General features: G+C 34.7%; 1 protein-coding gene across 2 annotated transcripts in view; it reads left to right on the forward strand.

Annotated features, from left to right (window-relative positions):
* The first annotated feature begins 3380 nt into the window (after nt 1-3380).
* Nucleotides 3381-17496, forward strand: part of LOC123531342 (sorting nexin-13-like) — a 128504-nt gene continuing 114388 nt past the window's right edge. For both annotated transcript variants that reach the window (XM_045312201.2, XM_045312200.2), the window contains exons 1-2: nt 3381-3440; nt 7475-7540. In XM_045312201.2, the coding sequence (XP_045168136.1) occupies nt 7538-7540 (3 nt within the window). In that variant the 5' untranslated portion in view covers nt 3381-3440; nt 7475-7537. The remainder of the gene's footprint in view (nt 3441-7474; nt 7541-17496) is intronic.

A 17496-nucleotide genomic window follows, 5' to 3' on the forward strand; every position in this document is an offset into this window, starting at 1 on the left:
AAGAAACTGCTAGCATAGAACTTAGTATTAATAGAAGTTGCAATACTTAGCAGTGGCAGTAAAGTACGGTAGCGGCAACAATAGAAAGTAGTAGTAGTAGTAGTAGTAGTAGTAGTGGCAGTGGTAGTGGCAGTTGCAGCAGCAGCAGCAGCAGAGGAATAAGTGACAGCAACAACAGCAGCAGGAGAAGAAGAGGTAGATGTACAAGACGTATTAGTGGAAGCAGGTATAGTAGTATCAGTAGTAGCAGTTGTAGTAGTAGTAGTAGTAGTAGTAGTAGAAGTAGTAGTAGTAGTAGTAGAAGAAGAAGAAGTACATGTAGTAATAGCAATAGAAGTAGCGGCACCAGTAGTAGTAGTACAATCAAAATGTTAACTATTGGCAATGGAGGGTATTAGAGTTGTAGATCTAGTAAAATTGTCCGTTAGGTTTGGTGGGGATCACTTTTTAATAGATATTATCGTCGAAAGTCTTTTTAGGAGCCGGTGTTTTACACGGAAAGATTAACTTTTTTAAAATAGAATAATGTCCGGGGATCGATATTGTATGAGAGTTCGAATGTAGTAATTTCGGCAGTGAGTATTTTACATAGAAGGAGTCACTTTTTCTATAGAATAATAACCGGGGTCGTTATTCTATGAGATTCGAAGGGAGTCATCTTTAGGGAGTCAATATTTTACATGGAGGGGTCAGTTTTTCTATAAAATAATGACCGGGGGTCGTTATTCTATAGAGTTTTCAAAGGGAGTCAGTTTTTTATAAGGGGAGTCAATATTTTACAGGAAAGGAGTCACATTTTCTATAGAATAATGACCGGGGGGGGGGGGTGTTATTCTATGGGGGTCGAAATACTTCATTACACCGGCAGTCTGTTTATGAGAGCATCCTAGCGCCGGCAGTCTGTTTATGAGAGCATCCTAGCGCCGGGTTAAGCTGAATTCTGCTTTAGTAAAATTGAATGGACTCAATGATCCCAAACTACCAGAAAATCTAACAACACTGAATCCGAGTAAGAGAAATTTTTACAACCATCATATGGCACTTAAAGACTATTGTTGTGATAGCAAATAAAAGTTTTAAGATGATCCTTTTGAAGCCTAGAACACAACCAAGCAAAATGATAGCCAGCTTGGTTTGACTGAGTCTGTTCATTAGAGGTAATGAAACGTAAAACTTCCCTCACGATTCTAGCACTGGCTTAAACAGTGTTTTATTATAGTAAAATTGAATGGATTGGTTAAAATCTGAATATATATTCATGATGAAATGTCTGAAAAACATGAAATGCACACAATTTGAGGCAGCAGTGTTACATGAATTACATTCTGCATGTGGCTTACGATATTTTCACTTTAATGTAACCTACTATAGCATATTTGGACTCTTGTTTGTTAGCTGTTATGAATAATGTCTTGCTTTATAACAAATAATTTACTAAAACAATAGATGCAACTGACAAAAGAAGATCATAGGCTATCCAAAAATCACATTTTTCATGAATGACATTTGATTACACTTTGATTCTGAAGCAATGTGTATTGTTTTGTTATAAATACTATCAAGTCTCTAGCTACCTTTTGGACTTTTGAAAAGCACTGTCTTTATCATAGCCTTTGATACCTAATTTAATTGAGATTCAAATATTTTATGTAATGATTCTTAATGTTTCTCTTAATGCTCCAGTATATCCAGGAATATTCCCCCACATAGTACAATTTAGTCTTTGTCTGTACAATTTGAAATATTAAAAGAAATATTTTGTAGATCTGTCATTCTTGTAAATGTTTCAAAATGTCTACAAGTCTTCTTCGTTTCATATCTATCGATTTAATATATTTCTTACATCTGAATTTGCTATCACTAAACGATAACAGTTTTGACAACCCGGTAAAAGCTTTAAATCTAAAGTTTCTACTTTAACTATCTGCATATCTTCTTTTGTATGTTAGTGTTGGTTTAACACCGCTTTGCAACAGAAATCCAGTCATGTAACGCTGAGCAGTTAACCTAACCAGTGTCCCTCGATTCTGTACCAGAACTAATCAATTCTCTGCAGGTAAGTGCTAAGTTCTCTGTATAAAACAGGTGCAAGTCAAATGACTTCAAACACGATGTATTTATCGAATCGTCATGGAGAGCAAATGTCTCATCCAGATATCTGACTCAAGATCCTATGATTCTTTCTATTGAGGTAACTGGTGTGGTTTTGTATATTTCCTTATAATGCTACTATTTCTGAAATTCAAAAACTACTCTTTTTATAAAACTTGATTTTTACTCACAGAAATGTCTGCACATATCAGCTTGATAATCAAATGAATGCACATACTGACTAAAATAATAGTTACATGGATGGTGTAATACATATTTTAGGTAATTTCTTTTTTAACAGAAGAACTAAATCTTTAAATTTAGCCCTAATAGTTTAAATAAATCAGTATGTGCTAATTATGGCTTAAATTGCTTCTTCAATATATTTTAACAGAACAATGGTAGTGGTAACGTACAAGTAAAGAAGCATATTGTATTCTTGTACATGTAGTACAAAATAACTAACATTAATTATGTTTCTAGAATATTTTCTAAATAATTAAAGCAATAAAACAAGGTTGTTGATTTTATTCAGTTTAAGTGGTCTCATCTTTTTATTCGTTTTTTTTTTGTGGCACTGGTTCATTTTATGCAAATTAGCTAAATATACATAGTTTGGAGTAAACAAATACCGTAAGAGTAACAAAATAATATTATAGAAAACACTGAGAAACTTTAAGACCAGATCAAAACTGTTTTGTACATTTAAATTTATTTAAAATTATAAAATGTTATTTTTAACAAACTTTTGTCATACTGCTATTAAAAGGCCAATGTCCCGGCTCCATTTTGACACCATTTTCATTGTTTTATCACCAAAACTGACCAAGAGATATGACTAATTATCATCTGTATGGATGTCCTTTCCAAAAATGAACGGTTGCCATAGAAACAGCGAAATCATATATAGTTCAAAAGAGTAGCCGGATCTGGCATTTTGTATTCGGCTATCGTGGATTTTGCCAGGTCGGGTAACACTCGACGCTTGCGCGCCTCGTGTTATCCGACCTGGCAAAATTTACTCAAGCCGAATACAGCATCCCAGATCAAGTTATCTTAATAACCCCGACACTTAGTATATTGAAGAGAGTTAGCTTGCTTAAGTTTTATTGACCGAGCTTCGAATGCCTGTGTAGCATGATTTAGTAGTTTTTCACCTAAATATTATTTAGTTTATTTACACCTACGAATAGATTGAAACGAATGAGTCAATATAACAGGACACCGCTAAAAAATCGAGCCAATCGAAATACCTGTTACAAATGTAAAAGTCTTTTTTATTGGTGAATAAATTGCAACCTTCCAAGATGGCGGATTTGTGAAAATTGACAGAAAGTTACTGGAAAATACTGAGGGCGCTTTTGTTTGCAAAAATCCGGTTTGGGTTTTAGGTTTTGGTTTGGATAAAAAATAATGATAAACTTAAACTGGTTTCGGTTAAAATGAGTTCTTGAACAAACAGGCGGTTTGTATGAACAAAATGACGAATCTAGAAAAATAGTGATTAAATTTATTCTAAATGGAGATAAATGACAGATTTTGTATCTAAGAGCCAAACATATTAAATAACATGTACTACTATTACTACTCCTCACGTGCCGCCACAATTTAACATAGCAAGGCTAATTATGGCATAGACAGTTGAGTCACTTCCTTTTGCACTCGAGAACATTAGACCAATTGAGTGAATACAAATGATAGTTTTTGTTAAGTTTAATGTCAGACTGACAGAATTATAGGTCATACATCAACTTTCAATGCATTATTTAAGGTATGGGCGGGCAGCTAGGTTAAGCCACTGTCCGTTAAGTCAGCTGGATTACTTAAAAATCCACACATGAAAGAATTCTACACCCTGAGCAAGGTTCCGAACACACTGCAGTGAAGGACAAATAATTTAATATCAACTACCCTAACCATCCGGCCACAAAGACTAAGACTGAGATGTAATCATATAACTGTATCCACTATCCAGCAGACTTTTTTTTATTTCAATTTGATGAAAATTGGAGATTAAGTGTTTTGTAACAGGGATAACTCCTAAATTGAAATCATTGCCAGCAAAGTTTGACAGTTGTGATGTAGTTAATGTGCAAAAATAGATGACGTTATACTACTCAAGGTTCAAGCAAAGCACATATACTCTGAAACTGGTGCTGGACTGATTTAAGTAAGCAGTTGTATTTTAGGCCAGCGAGTGTATCTTACCTCACAAAAACATGTTTAAATAAATATTAATTAAGATTCTTCAAAAATGGTTGACATATTTAATCTCTGACATTTTTTTCTGATGACGCATTGTACATTCAAAATCCGGCAACAATGAGTTGGATGGCATCCAATGACACCCCTGACTTGATCATATAATACTTAATACTTTGAACTTTTATGTCACTGTATTAGGTGGGGGGAGAAACCATGGATATACATTATTAAACATAATTGATACTTATGTATATAGTTATATGTATTTCGGTGAATTGAAATTTCTCTACACTAAACGCAGCCACAGGAAAACACTACTGTAACAGCAATTACAAGGCAGAGACTGACGCACTCTTGAAGGCCGTCTCAATGATTGAGAACTCGGCAGAAGAAAGTTCCTCAGTCGTCTTTCTTACAGATGCACTGTCTGTCATGGAAGCTCTTATCAACAATAAAGCTCCGCAGCTAGCCAGGAGTATAACCTGCAAAGTAGCACTTCAGTGGATTCCATCCCATTGTGGACTTGCAGGCAATGAAGAGGCAGACAAACTGGCTAAGTTAGGAGCTCAGTCAGAACAACTAACAGAACCTGCGAGTCACAAGGGGAAAGTCACCATCACTAATGAGACAATGCATTATCAATTGAAACAAACTTGTGCAAACTTGTTTTCGAAGTTAGCATTGTAATAAATTGTACAACATTTGACAACAAGGATCAGCTCTTTTTACAGACTTAATAGTCATTTTATTTTTGTTGTTGATAACTGCTTTGTCTATATTGAAATGGCTATTTCATGAGGACACGATTTTATAGAATTCAGCTTTTGAAGATAAAAACGATGGTATTTATGACTTGTTAGAAATTAATTACACAACTATGAAATCCATGAAAATTAGTCAACCACAAGTATGTATGACTTTGAAGTGTTTTACGGCCATTTTTCTGCTTATGTTAACAGGTCCTAGAGCTGTCGGTCAAGTTATTTTCAATTAATATCTTGTCAGGGATAAAAAACAAGAGGGCCAAGTGGCCCTGGTCGCTCACCTGACAAGCCAATGAGGCACTATGGTTGTAGGAGAACAAGTTAATGACTGAAAATGTTATTTGAACAATTTTGGTAGAGGACCACCCAAGTATCATTCCTGTAAAGTTTCCTTAAATTTGGCTCAACAGTTTCACAGGAGATAATGGTGCAATATAGGCTCGGCCAACCCGGTTGGGCCCACCCCCTTAACATCTCGACCAAAGCATTCCTTGATGAAAATTATAATATTTTTTTTTCTCCAGGTTCAAATATCATGTCTTCTATTTTTTATGAATTTTTAAAATCAAGAGTTTTTCCAATATAAGTCTATGTAAAAACAAGTATCCCCTGGGGCGGGGACAATCTTGACCCCAGGGCCATGATTTGAAGAATCTTGGTAGAGGTCAACTAGATTATGATATACACCAAATATCTAAACTCTAGCCATTGTAGTTTCAGACGAAAAGAATTTTCAAGATTTCCCTCTATAATTCTAGAAAAACAAGTAGCCCCTGGGGCGGGGCCAATTTTGACTCCAGGGCCATGATTTGAATAATCTTTGTAGAGGTCCACTAGACAATGCTACATACCAAATATCTAAGCTCTAGACATTGTGGTTTCAGACAAAAAGAATTTTAAAGATTTTCCTATATAAGTCTATGTAAAAACAAGTAGTCCCCAGGGTGGGGCCAATTTTGACTGCAGGGCTACGATTTGTATATTCTTGGTAGAGGTCCACTAGACAATACTACACACTAAATAACTAAACTCTAGCCGTTGTAGTTTCAGACAATTTTTTTTTTAATTTTCCTATACAAGTCTATGTAAAAAACAAGTAATCCCTGGGATTTAATTTGAACAAATTTTCTAGAAATTCGGTGAGGTGAGTTAAACAAGTTTGGTGAACATGCAAAAATAAATAAAAGCGCTATCGTGAACACAAGGCTAAAATCTGCAATTTTAGCCATTTTAGGGGGCATAACTCCAAGACCCATATCGCAATATGGCTGGTTTTCGAAATTAACCGAGATCTAATAGAGATACAAGTTATGTGCAAGTTTGGTTCAAATCAAAAAAAGAAATGAAAGCGCTATCGTGAACACAAGCTCAATTGTGCAGATTTTAGCCATTTCAGGGGGCATAACTCTAAGACCCATCTTGAAATATGGCTGATTTTCGAAAGTAACCGAGATCTAATAGAGATACAAGTTATTTGCAAGTTTGGTTCAAATCAAATAAGAAATGAACACGCTATCGTGAACACAAGCTCAATTGTGGACGGACGGACGACGGACAAAAGACCATACTAAAAGTTTCACCTGACTTTCAGTCAGGTGAGCTAAAAATGAAAATTTAATTGGAAATTGAAATTTTATTGATATGAATAGTTGTATGCATGAAAAAAAAAAATACTCATTTTGCTCTTAAAATTTAGTCAGACTAGGGAACTGCTTTGCATAATTATGTACTTGTATACTAATGATGTTTATGTGCATATAAAGTTATGTCAATGTGCATAGGGCTTCTTGCTAGGACTTGAACCTAGAATTCTTACAAAAGTAAGTGTGTTTCTTTACACTACAAGAAGTGATCCCTTGCTTAGCAACAGAGACATTTATTTAAATACAAAATATTGCATTTGTATGTTATCCTTCAGAAACAGACACATTTACTATAAATTAAAACTTTATACTATAACAGTAATTGGATTTTGGACTGTCGGAGGTCGAATAATCTTGGAACGAAATGAATGGAATATTTCGACCATGGTAAGAAACTGATTATAACGATGTATACATGCCAATCAAAGAGAATGTTTTCAGAAGTAATTATTGACAAATGAATTCGGCTGAGCATAAAGATTACCACGGGTTTTCTCTAGAAATGAACAAATTCTTATTTTTTTTTCCTTACTCGTTTCCATTTTGGTCCACACGGTCCGCCATTTTTTCTCGAACTGCAATAAATTTCGGATACAACAAACCGAACAAACCGCCTCCAGAGGCAGTTTGGTCGGTTTGACAAACCGGTTAGCGGTTTTTTAAAACAAATGACACAAACCTTTTCCAGATCAAAACCAGTTTTACAAAACAAATCGAAAGTTTGGCAAACCGGTTTGAAACCGAACTGAGTTTGTTACAAACAAAAGCGCCCTGACAATTTACCGTTGGTTCAAGTTGTCATTAAATGATGATATGTAGATACATACAAAACAAATGGTAAGTTTTCACTCTGTTATCTCGTCATTACTTTCGTTCATCCTTTCAGCGATATCTCCTCTGAAATTGAAAGGTTTGATTGATTTTTTTATTTGTGAAATTTGTCTGCGAGGATTTTGGAAAAAACCTTTTATTGCTGCTTACACCGGCTAAAAATCAAGATTTAAAACTAGTAATGGAACATGGCAGACCCTGAAAGTGGGCTTGAGCCCATTTTTAGGAAACAAGATATATAAATTTAGGAAGTGGCTTAGTCCAAATAATTGTACTCGAGATATGAATATCGTTAATATTTTTTGACTTGTCGATATCTGTCTCCCGAGTACAAACCAAAAAATGGAAAAGAATGTGACAGCACTGTCCCCTTCTTTACATAAATAACACCCAACGGAATCCTTTGGGCGGGAATTATGTTATAATAAAGCGACGGATCAAAAAATGAAATACATACATAGAAAGCCTGTGATTTTTCCTTTCCAATGATGTATATATTATCTAGATTCCTTAAAAAAATTCAAACTATGGCAGTTAAAAAAATTCAGAGGTTTAAATCGCGTGTACTACATATTGGAAAATGGCCAATACAGGTAAACACGTTACTACACGAAGCGTTTTCATTGGTCACGCCTCCGACCGCCATTACATGAAGAGATTGAAATGTTAGAGTTTTAAATTTTTTACAACAGAAATTCTTGATAAATATGTCATGTTCTTATGTTTTTTATTTACTATTTATGATTTAAAACAACAGGTAAGCTGTTAGGGCTAAAAAAAAGTCGTGACTACTGAAAAATCGTGATTTCAATCGACCACAGTTTCCACCACAGTTTTGATTGTTTCTGGTTGAGACCTCTAGGTAGACAATGTAAAATATCAAAATGTCAAATCAGTCTACCCGAGGTCTCATTATTTAGACTAGGAAGTGGCTATTCATACGGTCCCGTAGGAATAGCCTCGTAGGCTATTCTTGCGGCTCTCCCATAAGAATAGTGAAAAGCCCGCAGGTGGTTATTCCTACGGCAGTTTTGTGTACACATTGTACTGAATTCATTCAAAGGGGAAGTGATTTCCCTTGATAGTATAACGCATTTTATTACTTCCATTTGCATAAACAAACAATTTTAATAGATCTACAACGGATTTGTCGTAAGTGTAAATTTATTTAATTGAAATTTGTCTTCTAAATAAATTGGAAAACGATTGTTGGTTATACAGATGTATATGTAAATATATACGTTATTAATATTGAAACACTAAAAAATATTGACCAAGTGTTTTCAAATTTTTCCTTCTTTGTTTCTATTGGAAAATTTCAACCAGATAAAAAATCGATATCGCCAAGTCAGGCATTTTCAAGGGGGATAATTTTACCGATAACACATCAGCTTGACATGTTTGCATCAATTCAGAGCTGACATTTTATTTGTAACACAATGAATAAATGTGATTACATGTCATTTCCGAAATTGGTTGAAAATATATCAGTTGAACAGTCAGGGGTGTAACTGTTTTAAGTTATGTAACCTATTTCAGTTACTTTTTCAAGCATTTTATAACCTGTATTAGTTATAAAATATTGTTAACTCGGGTAAGTTATTCAATAAAAGTCTTTTTGCTCTTCTCACAAAGTGACCTTTATAGTGAAATTAGTAGCAAACTGTGGTTAATCAAATTCTCTTTTAGTCTGATCATGACCTGATAAGCATAATGGGATGTTAAGAGTTTTATAGCTTTAAAACTCTTACATAAAACTTTATCAGCCTTGCGTAAAATTTTTTACTGCAGAGCTGGAAAGATAAAACGTCAAGGATTCAGGTAATAATAGCATTAGTCACATTCAAAATAAAGAATTGGCACAGGAGGGCTTTATAATATTTTATGATAACTGAAACAAGTTATGAAAGTATAAGCAATAACTCAAATGGGTTATAAACTGCGATAACTTTAAACAGTTACACCCCTGACTGTTGAATGACTTCAATAAAATGTATTGTAATACAAAATTGCCGTAGGAATAACCACCTGCAGGCTTTTCACTATTCTTACGGGATGATGGGAGAGCCATAAGAATAGCCTGCGAGGCTATTCCTACGGGACTGTAAGAATAGCCACTTCCATAAATTTATTACCTGGAAGTGTAAACCTAAAGTGGCGTACCGATCTGTACATCAAGACGAATTCTAGACAGGCTGGTCATATTGTCTGATTGGGCTTTAAGCCCAATCCAGCTATTATTGCCCGATCGAGCTTAAATTTATGAAAAGAAGTGTGAAATTTTGGCCATATCACAGACTTGAAGGCTATTCTTGAAAGTCTCAAACTTGGTACATTTTGATTTTGCCTAAAATGAGAAGTACATTTATGAGAAAAAAATCTTTTAACATTATGTTGCTTGATGCAGGGGTTTCACTAGATCTGAAAACACAAGAGTTCCCATTGTTTACAATTGGAATGACCTTACCTAAAACAGGGCATCATAAAGACAAATTAAGGCCTCACCAAATTAAAAAGTTGTTCATCGGATTTGCCGCTCGTATATTTTCAGAAACACAAAAAAAATATTTTTTTTTGTTTTTGGCTTGCGCTTGCCCCGTTGAAAAAGATCAATCCAAAATTGTTTGGTGCGCTACTTTTTACAGACGTAAACGTGTATAAATGCTTATACTTCCAGTCCCAGATTGTTCTCAAATGGATTTTAATCGAAATAAATACATACTACGCACACATCGTCTATAATAAATCCTAATACTTATATTTAGTTGCATTAAAGTTATTTCCCCTTTATGCAGTTATGCCATTTTCTTCAAATGTTTACCAAATTACATACTACAAAAATCGATTTATTTCATTGAAACTGGATGAAGAAAAACATACTAATTTGTTTGATAACATCAATCTACATTATTTTGGTAAGGGTAAATTATACTTATTGATGCATGTCACTTATCTGTTTTCTGTTTTTTTCCTGTCCAAATGATCAGCATTTGCATACGAAAGTTGGTGGGGTAAGGAATTTACATTACGAGTTGTTTTCGGGACAGTTTTGATTTTCAAATTTTCCAATCATTTAGTAGACTGATGTTAATGCACGTTAATCTCCATTTCAGACTTTAATTGAGACTTTGTTTCAACAAATTTAATATGTTATGAAAGTTTGAAGTTAGAAAAAAGAGCTGTACATAAGACATCATGCTCGACTTTTCTAAATCAGAGCTTTGCCAGTAAAAGGGGCATAATAGTCAGAAGCTATTAAAGTACAGAGCTATTGGTCATTAAATAAAACTTAATTAAAAATATTCTATGTTAAAAAGGGGCGTAACTCTGTCTAGATTCAGACTTAAGAGTATTGTTTCTCCTGGTGTAGACTTTGACAGTAAATAACTGTTCTAAGTTTCAAATCAGAAGCTTTAATAAATCTAGCAACACTCACATAGATATTTTATGTATCAAAAACTTTGTAAAGTCAGCTAAGAATGCTACATTTTCATAGCAGTAAATATTCGATTCAATATTTGATTACAGTTCAGGGGTTTTTTTTACGACTGGGGGAAGAGGCCCCAGCCTGTCACTGGGGGAAGAAAATAGCGCGCGACGAGCAGTTTTGGGGAATTTTTTCACTCAGGGGGGAATTTACAATTATGCATAATAAACACTTTAAACTATGTTTTTATTACATATTCTTGCAACTTTTAGCAACTATACACACTGTCACTTAGCAATAGATGGACTTGCACTAATGTTCACTTATCATTGTAACAGGGTGGGTGGGGAGAGTTGAAATGCTCAAATCATTGAATATTTAAAGGTCACATGCTTTTATTCACAAAAAATGCTTTAAAATAAGAGTTGCTTTTGCAAGAGTCATCATATTATTATTAAATGCATACTTTTGTTGGCTTTTTATTTCAATTGTACTAGAAAATCTTGTAAGAAAGGATAAAAAAGTCCGAAAATCACGATCGCGAAAACGTGTGACAAATATGAAAAAACGAAAGCAAACATTAAAAATTCTTGATAAAATACCCGTTTTAAATTTCATCTTTTCACCAGAACTATTCCATACTTATAATATCTGATTACTTAAAACATTTATATTTTATTTTGCTCTAGCAAAATACCTCGGCAAAGATAATAAATTTGCGTAACGGCCGACCGGCTTATTTAATCGAATCAAGCACATAAAATAATAACTTTAAATTAACAACACATATTACACAATACAGCATAAGCTGTTACCGCTAATTAACAAACACAATAATCTGACGCTGCATTGTTTATCAATCATCTATATTACATACTGATGATAACCACGTGTCAGTCGGCGCGTGGCGTGATTGACATCTGTCAGTAGCTAATTAACATACGACGCTCCGCCTACTGTCATACTTACGCTGGTGTCGACAAACAGTATGAAGTTCACTGGGATTTTGATTGACAAGGGGCAGAGCTTTCGAACTCGTTACGCATCAAAGAGTATTACCGCGAGACAAGCAGACGCCCACGGCATATTATGTGCGGGTCAGATACGAGTTTTTATCGATTTTCGCTGGTCAAAACCGGAACCTCGGGTCCACTGAACGCTCTTCAAACATTTTTCTACTATTTCTAAAGGTTTCCACACCCATTGAAAATTGTGAAAGACCGTCTGCAATTGTGAACGGGTCCGATATTCGGTCGGGAAAATCTCCATCGCTGGGAGTAATCTCCATTGCTTTGTTTACGATTTTGGAGGGGGGAATTTCGGACGTAGGGGAATTTCGACTGCGGTAGGGGAAATCCTTGGCTGTGGGGGAAATCCTCGGCTGGGGGACGAGGCCGATATTCGGCCTCTGCTATAGAATAAAAAAAACCCCTGCAGTTACAGTGCTATACATTCTATTTTAAGGTTTTTATTAGTTAGTCGAGAGCCAAATGAAGACAAATATATTTCTTTGCTCTTCGCTCGCTCCTGATTTTCTCAAAAACCCAAAAAAATATTTAAATTATTTTTTCGCTCGCCGCCTCAAATTTTTCAGAAAACAATCCGATGAACAACTTATCAATTTGGTGTGGCCTAAAGGACTTCTCACCTGACAGGATTTTCAAAGTAGGTTCCCAGTATGAAAAATTGGAGAATTGGATTAACCACAGTTTGTTACTAATTTCACTTTAAAGGTCACTTTGTGAAAACAGCAAAAAGACTTTTTTTGAATAACTTACCTGAGTTAACTATATTTTATAACTGAAATAGGTTACATAACTTAAAACAGTTACACCCCTGACTGATATTTTTGCCGGTCGCTAGATAAAGTCATAGCCTTTTGAAGCGCTTCCTTTTGCCAAGGCCAGTTTGTAAAACTTACATCGATGTGATGCATATATGATAGATTTAAGCCAGATCCCATTCAGTGATGAATTAAAAACTTGAATCTTGAATCTTATGTATATGATCAAGTCCTATAAAACAAAATCAGGAGCTGCACATTTCAGGTATCAGAGAAGTTTCATAATGTAAAGATCTTGGGTTGATGCTCATCTTAAATTTTTTAATAGAGATTTTTTTCTGACTGCTGTAAATCTAAATGTCATAATATATTTTTAAAAATGTCCTATCTGAACTTTTTATACGCCTGTCTCTGAAAGAGCGGAGCGTATTATGTGAACACCTGTGGCGGGCAGTTGGTGTCCAAAAAGCATGTCCGCTCTCTCTAAGTCAAACAGTTTTCATCCAATCTTCAACAAACTTGGTGACAATGTCTGTGGGCATAATATCTCATCAAAGTTTTATTACCAGCAAAATCACCTCAGACACTCTTGAGTTATGGCCCTTGAATTACTTAAAATCTGCAAATTTAGCCTTGTCCACCCCCTAAGTCAAACAGTTTTCATCCGATCTTCACCAAACTTGGTGACAATGTTTGTGGGCATAATAGCTCGGGCAAGTTTGATAACCAGCCAAATCGCCCCCAGCACTTCTGGATTATGGCCCTTGAATTACTTGAAAAACTTTGAATTTAGCCTTGTCCGCTCTCTAAGTCAAACAGTTCTCATCCGATCTTCACTAAACTTGGTGACAATGTTTGTGGGCATAATATCTTGGCCATGTTCAATAACCAGCCAAATCGCCCCAGGCACTCTTGGATTATGCCCCTTGAGTTTCTTGAAAAACTGCAAGTTTAGCCTTGTCCGCTCTCTAAGTCAAACAGTTTTCATCTGATCTTCACCAAACTTGCTGACAATGTCTGTGGGCATAATATCTCAGCCAAATTTGATAACCAGCCAAATTGCCCCAGGCACTCTTGGATACTGGCCCTTGAATTAGGCCAAGTTCGATGACGGGTGTATTTTGTGACAGTCTGCCACTCTTGTTAGTCTGAAGAAAGTCTCAGTCAAAAAGAATAATTTAAGCTAGACCAGAAAAAAACTCTTAATGTCAGCTCCTTTAATTGGTTGTTTCTTGTGTCTCATATGATGAAGTAACAAAAATGCCTTGCTTTTATTTTCACTTTTGAATTTCATCTTTTAAATGACCAAACAATGTCGGCCTTAGAAATATATTTTGTATCTCATCCATTGTCCAAATTTTGCATTGATTTGAAAACTTTTAGTCCCCAAATTTCATACTTAAGATGACCGAAGGATGTCTGTGTTTGAAATATGTTTTGTAGTGCATCCATTATGGAAACAAAGCGAGTCAATTATTTTCACACTAATTTATTAATTTGGGAACGGCTGTGAATAACATCACAATTAAGTCCAGTTAATCAAGACTTTAGTTCAATCTTGAACCAATTCACTCAATTTTTTCAGTAGTCTGCCATCTTGACTTCTGGGTTATGTTACCATACAATATTTACGACTATTCTAAAATGCATTCATATCATCAACATCCTTTTGACTAATTACTACAGACTGTGCCAACATTCTTTACTGTAATTTAACATAAAACATTGACACTATATAATTAGTCTGAGAATTTTAACCATTTTGAGCGAGTATTCAGTTTATCGATAAAACAATAGTTAATCATATGTAAACACCTATTCTTTATGAAATTAAACTAAAGCATTTAAAACCCTTTCTGTTGTATCTCTTTACTAATATATTGTGTAAGTCCTGTGAACATTGTGCATCTTCCACGTTTACTTCTTGTAAGGTTATTACTTATAGATGTTATTTCAAGATTGTGTTTCAAAATTTCTGAACAAAAATCTAATGACCTTTTTGTGCCTTATGTTGAAGACCCAGGAGACATATGAATTTAAAATGTCCTAAGTGTAAATCTAGCACAGAAAACATGTGCAATGTGTACATATTTGCATACTCTGTAATGATTATTTATGAAATATACTATTCATCAACTTCCATAAATTATGGGGTCCAATATTTTTTATGTAGACTGTAGAAATTATTGACACAATAGGATGCTGACGATATATATGCATTTAAGAATAGTCACAAAGTTTGTAACATAACCAGGAAGTCAAGATGGCGGCCTACTGAAAAAATTGAGTGAATCAGTTCAGAATTTGCAAATTTGTTTAGTGAGTGAGTTGGGTTTTAGGGTAAATCTGCACTAAAAGGTCATATATTGCAGATCTGGTGCAAATTTGTTTAGGCTAGTTGTTAATGTGCAAAGAAATTGTAATTTTCCAAGTAGAAAGGCAGTGTAGGTAAAAAATAACAACACAACAGTGCTTAAATTGAAAATATTCACAATTTGAACAGTATATTTAAATTTACGGTGACATTATACACATAAATAATCAGAAAACCTTCAGTTTTCTAGTATTACAGTAAAAAAAATACAACAAAACTATTTACTACTTAAAAAGTGAAAATTTTGTGAAAGCATTGTTACGATGAAATTCACTATTCAGAAGTTAAAGTTCTCAAGAAATTATTCATACAGTATATTAAAAATGTTACTTTCAAGATTTGGGCTTAGCGAGTATCCGAATACTTGGATATCCAAGAGTTAGAGCAGCATGCCTCCAGATCGTTCGACAACAAATTTTTAAAAAAATTTTTAATATCTTGAAATAAATACTATATATCTTAAGAAGGCTTTAAAACTTAATTACTGACAAACTTTATGTTATGGAAACACATGAGAATTTGCTGTTTTTACTACTTTTTGCAATGAAAATCGAAAAGCGTTTGTCACGCTTTTACTCCAGGTAAACTGTCGCCATTATAAATATCTATATTTTGAAGTCATTATTCACTACTTCAGCTATATTGCTATTGGTTACAACAACGGGAAAATGTCTTTATTGCCGCGGCGGTCCAGGGTTCGATTCCTGACTTGGTCATCTTTTTTTCTTGATTTGGAACTTTTGAAATATGTTAGAAACAAAAATTCATATTCTAATGTTCATAATATGACCAAACTTCAATTTGAAAGGAAGATTATTTTTTAGCCAGATCTGGAGGTGTGCTGCTTTAAACCTGAGAGTCAAGTAAATATTCGCAGTCTCTTAGATTGTTGTGTCTTTGTGAACGGTTAACTTCATATTAATTACTTTCCATCAAGAAGCTTTATAAAACATTAAACAAATTCATTTTTGTGTAAAAAAAAAATGAAATAAAGACTAACAAGTTATTAACAGAACTTACAATATGAATAAGAAAACATTGAGTAACAATAAGGAACATACAATCATAATAACAGTTAGATGTCTTATTTACCAATGTTTGATCTACCGTACTTAAATTTTTAAAAGAGTTGCATAAAACTTCATTTATTCTTTTAAATAATACCGTATATGATACATTATAAACTCAGGGCGACCGCTGCCTATCGCATTTGCAGCCACTGGCTCAAACTTTGACTAAAGTGGCTCCAAAAAATCTCCAGTGCGAAACATTATGGCTCCACATATATTTTTAGCTCACCTGTCACAAAGTGACAAGGTGAGCTTTTTTGATCGCGTGGCGTCTGTCGTCTGTGCGTCCGTCCGTGCGTAAACTTTTGCTTGTGACCACTCTAGAGGTCACATTTTTCATGGGATCTTTATGAAAATTGGTCAGAATGTTCATCTTGATGATATCTAGGTCAAGTTCGAAACTGGGTCACGTGCGGTCAAAAACTAGGTCAGTAGATCTAAAAATAGAAAAACTTTGTGACCTCTCTAGAGGCCATATTTTTCATGAGATCTTCATGAAAATTGGTCAGAATGTTCACCTTGATGATATCTAGGTCAAGTTCGAAACTGGATCACGTGGGGTCAAAAACTAGGTCAGTAGATCTAAAAATAGAAAAACCTTTTGACCTCTCTAGAGGCCATATTTCTCAATGGATCTTCATGAAAATTGGTCAGAATGTTCATCTTGATGATATCTAGGTCAAGTTCGAAACTGGGTCACGTGGAGTCAAAAACTAGGTCAGTAGATCTAAAAATAGAAAAACCTTGTGACCTCTCTAGAGGCCATATTTTTCAAGAGATCTTAATGAAAATTGGTCAGAATGTTCACCTTGATGATATCTAGATCAATTTCGAAACTGGGTCACGTGGGGTCAAAAACTAGGTCTGTAGGTCTAAAAATAGAAAAACCTTGTGACCTCTCTAGAGGCCATATTTCTCAATGGATCTTCATGAAAATTGGTCAGAATGTTCATCTTGATGATATCTAGGTCAAGTTCGAAACTGGGTCACGTGGGGTCAAAAACTAGGTCAGTAGATCTAAAAATAGAAAAACCTTGTAACCTCTCTAGAGGCCATATTTTTCAAGAGATCTTCATGAACACGGTGGGGAAACCAAGAATGCAACGTCATCAAAACCCAGCGCAAATGAGATGACCACACACAAATTTACGTCGATTCAGGTAAGAAAAGTCTTGTAACTTTTTTATTACCGCAGTTTTCGACTCGAGATAAAGAGCACTGTACCCGGCCTGGAGTATACTATTCTGCGGTAGTGTTCCATGTTGTACGTTTAGCTTGGTTATTGCTCGAAAACGCGAACAGTTGGCA

This window comes from Mercenaria mercenaria, chromosome 11 (assembly GCF_021730395.1).
Source record: "Mercenaria mercenaria strain notata chromosome 11, MADL_Memer_1, whole genome shotgun sequence".
NCBI lineage: Eukaryota > Metazoa > Mollusca > Bivalvia > Venerida > Veneridae > Mercenaria > Mercenaria mercenaria.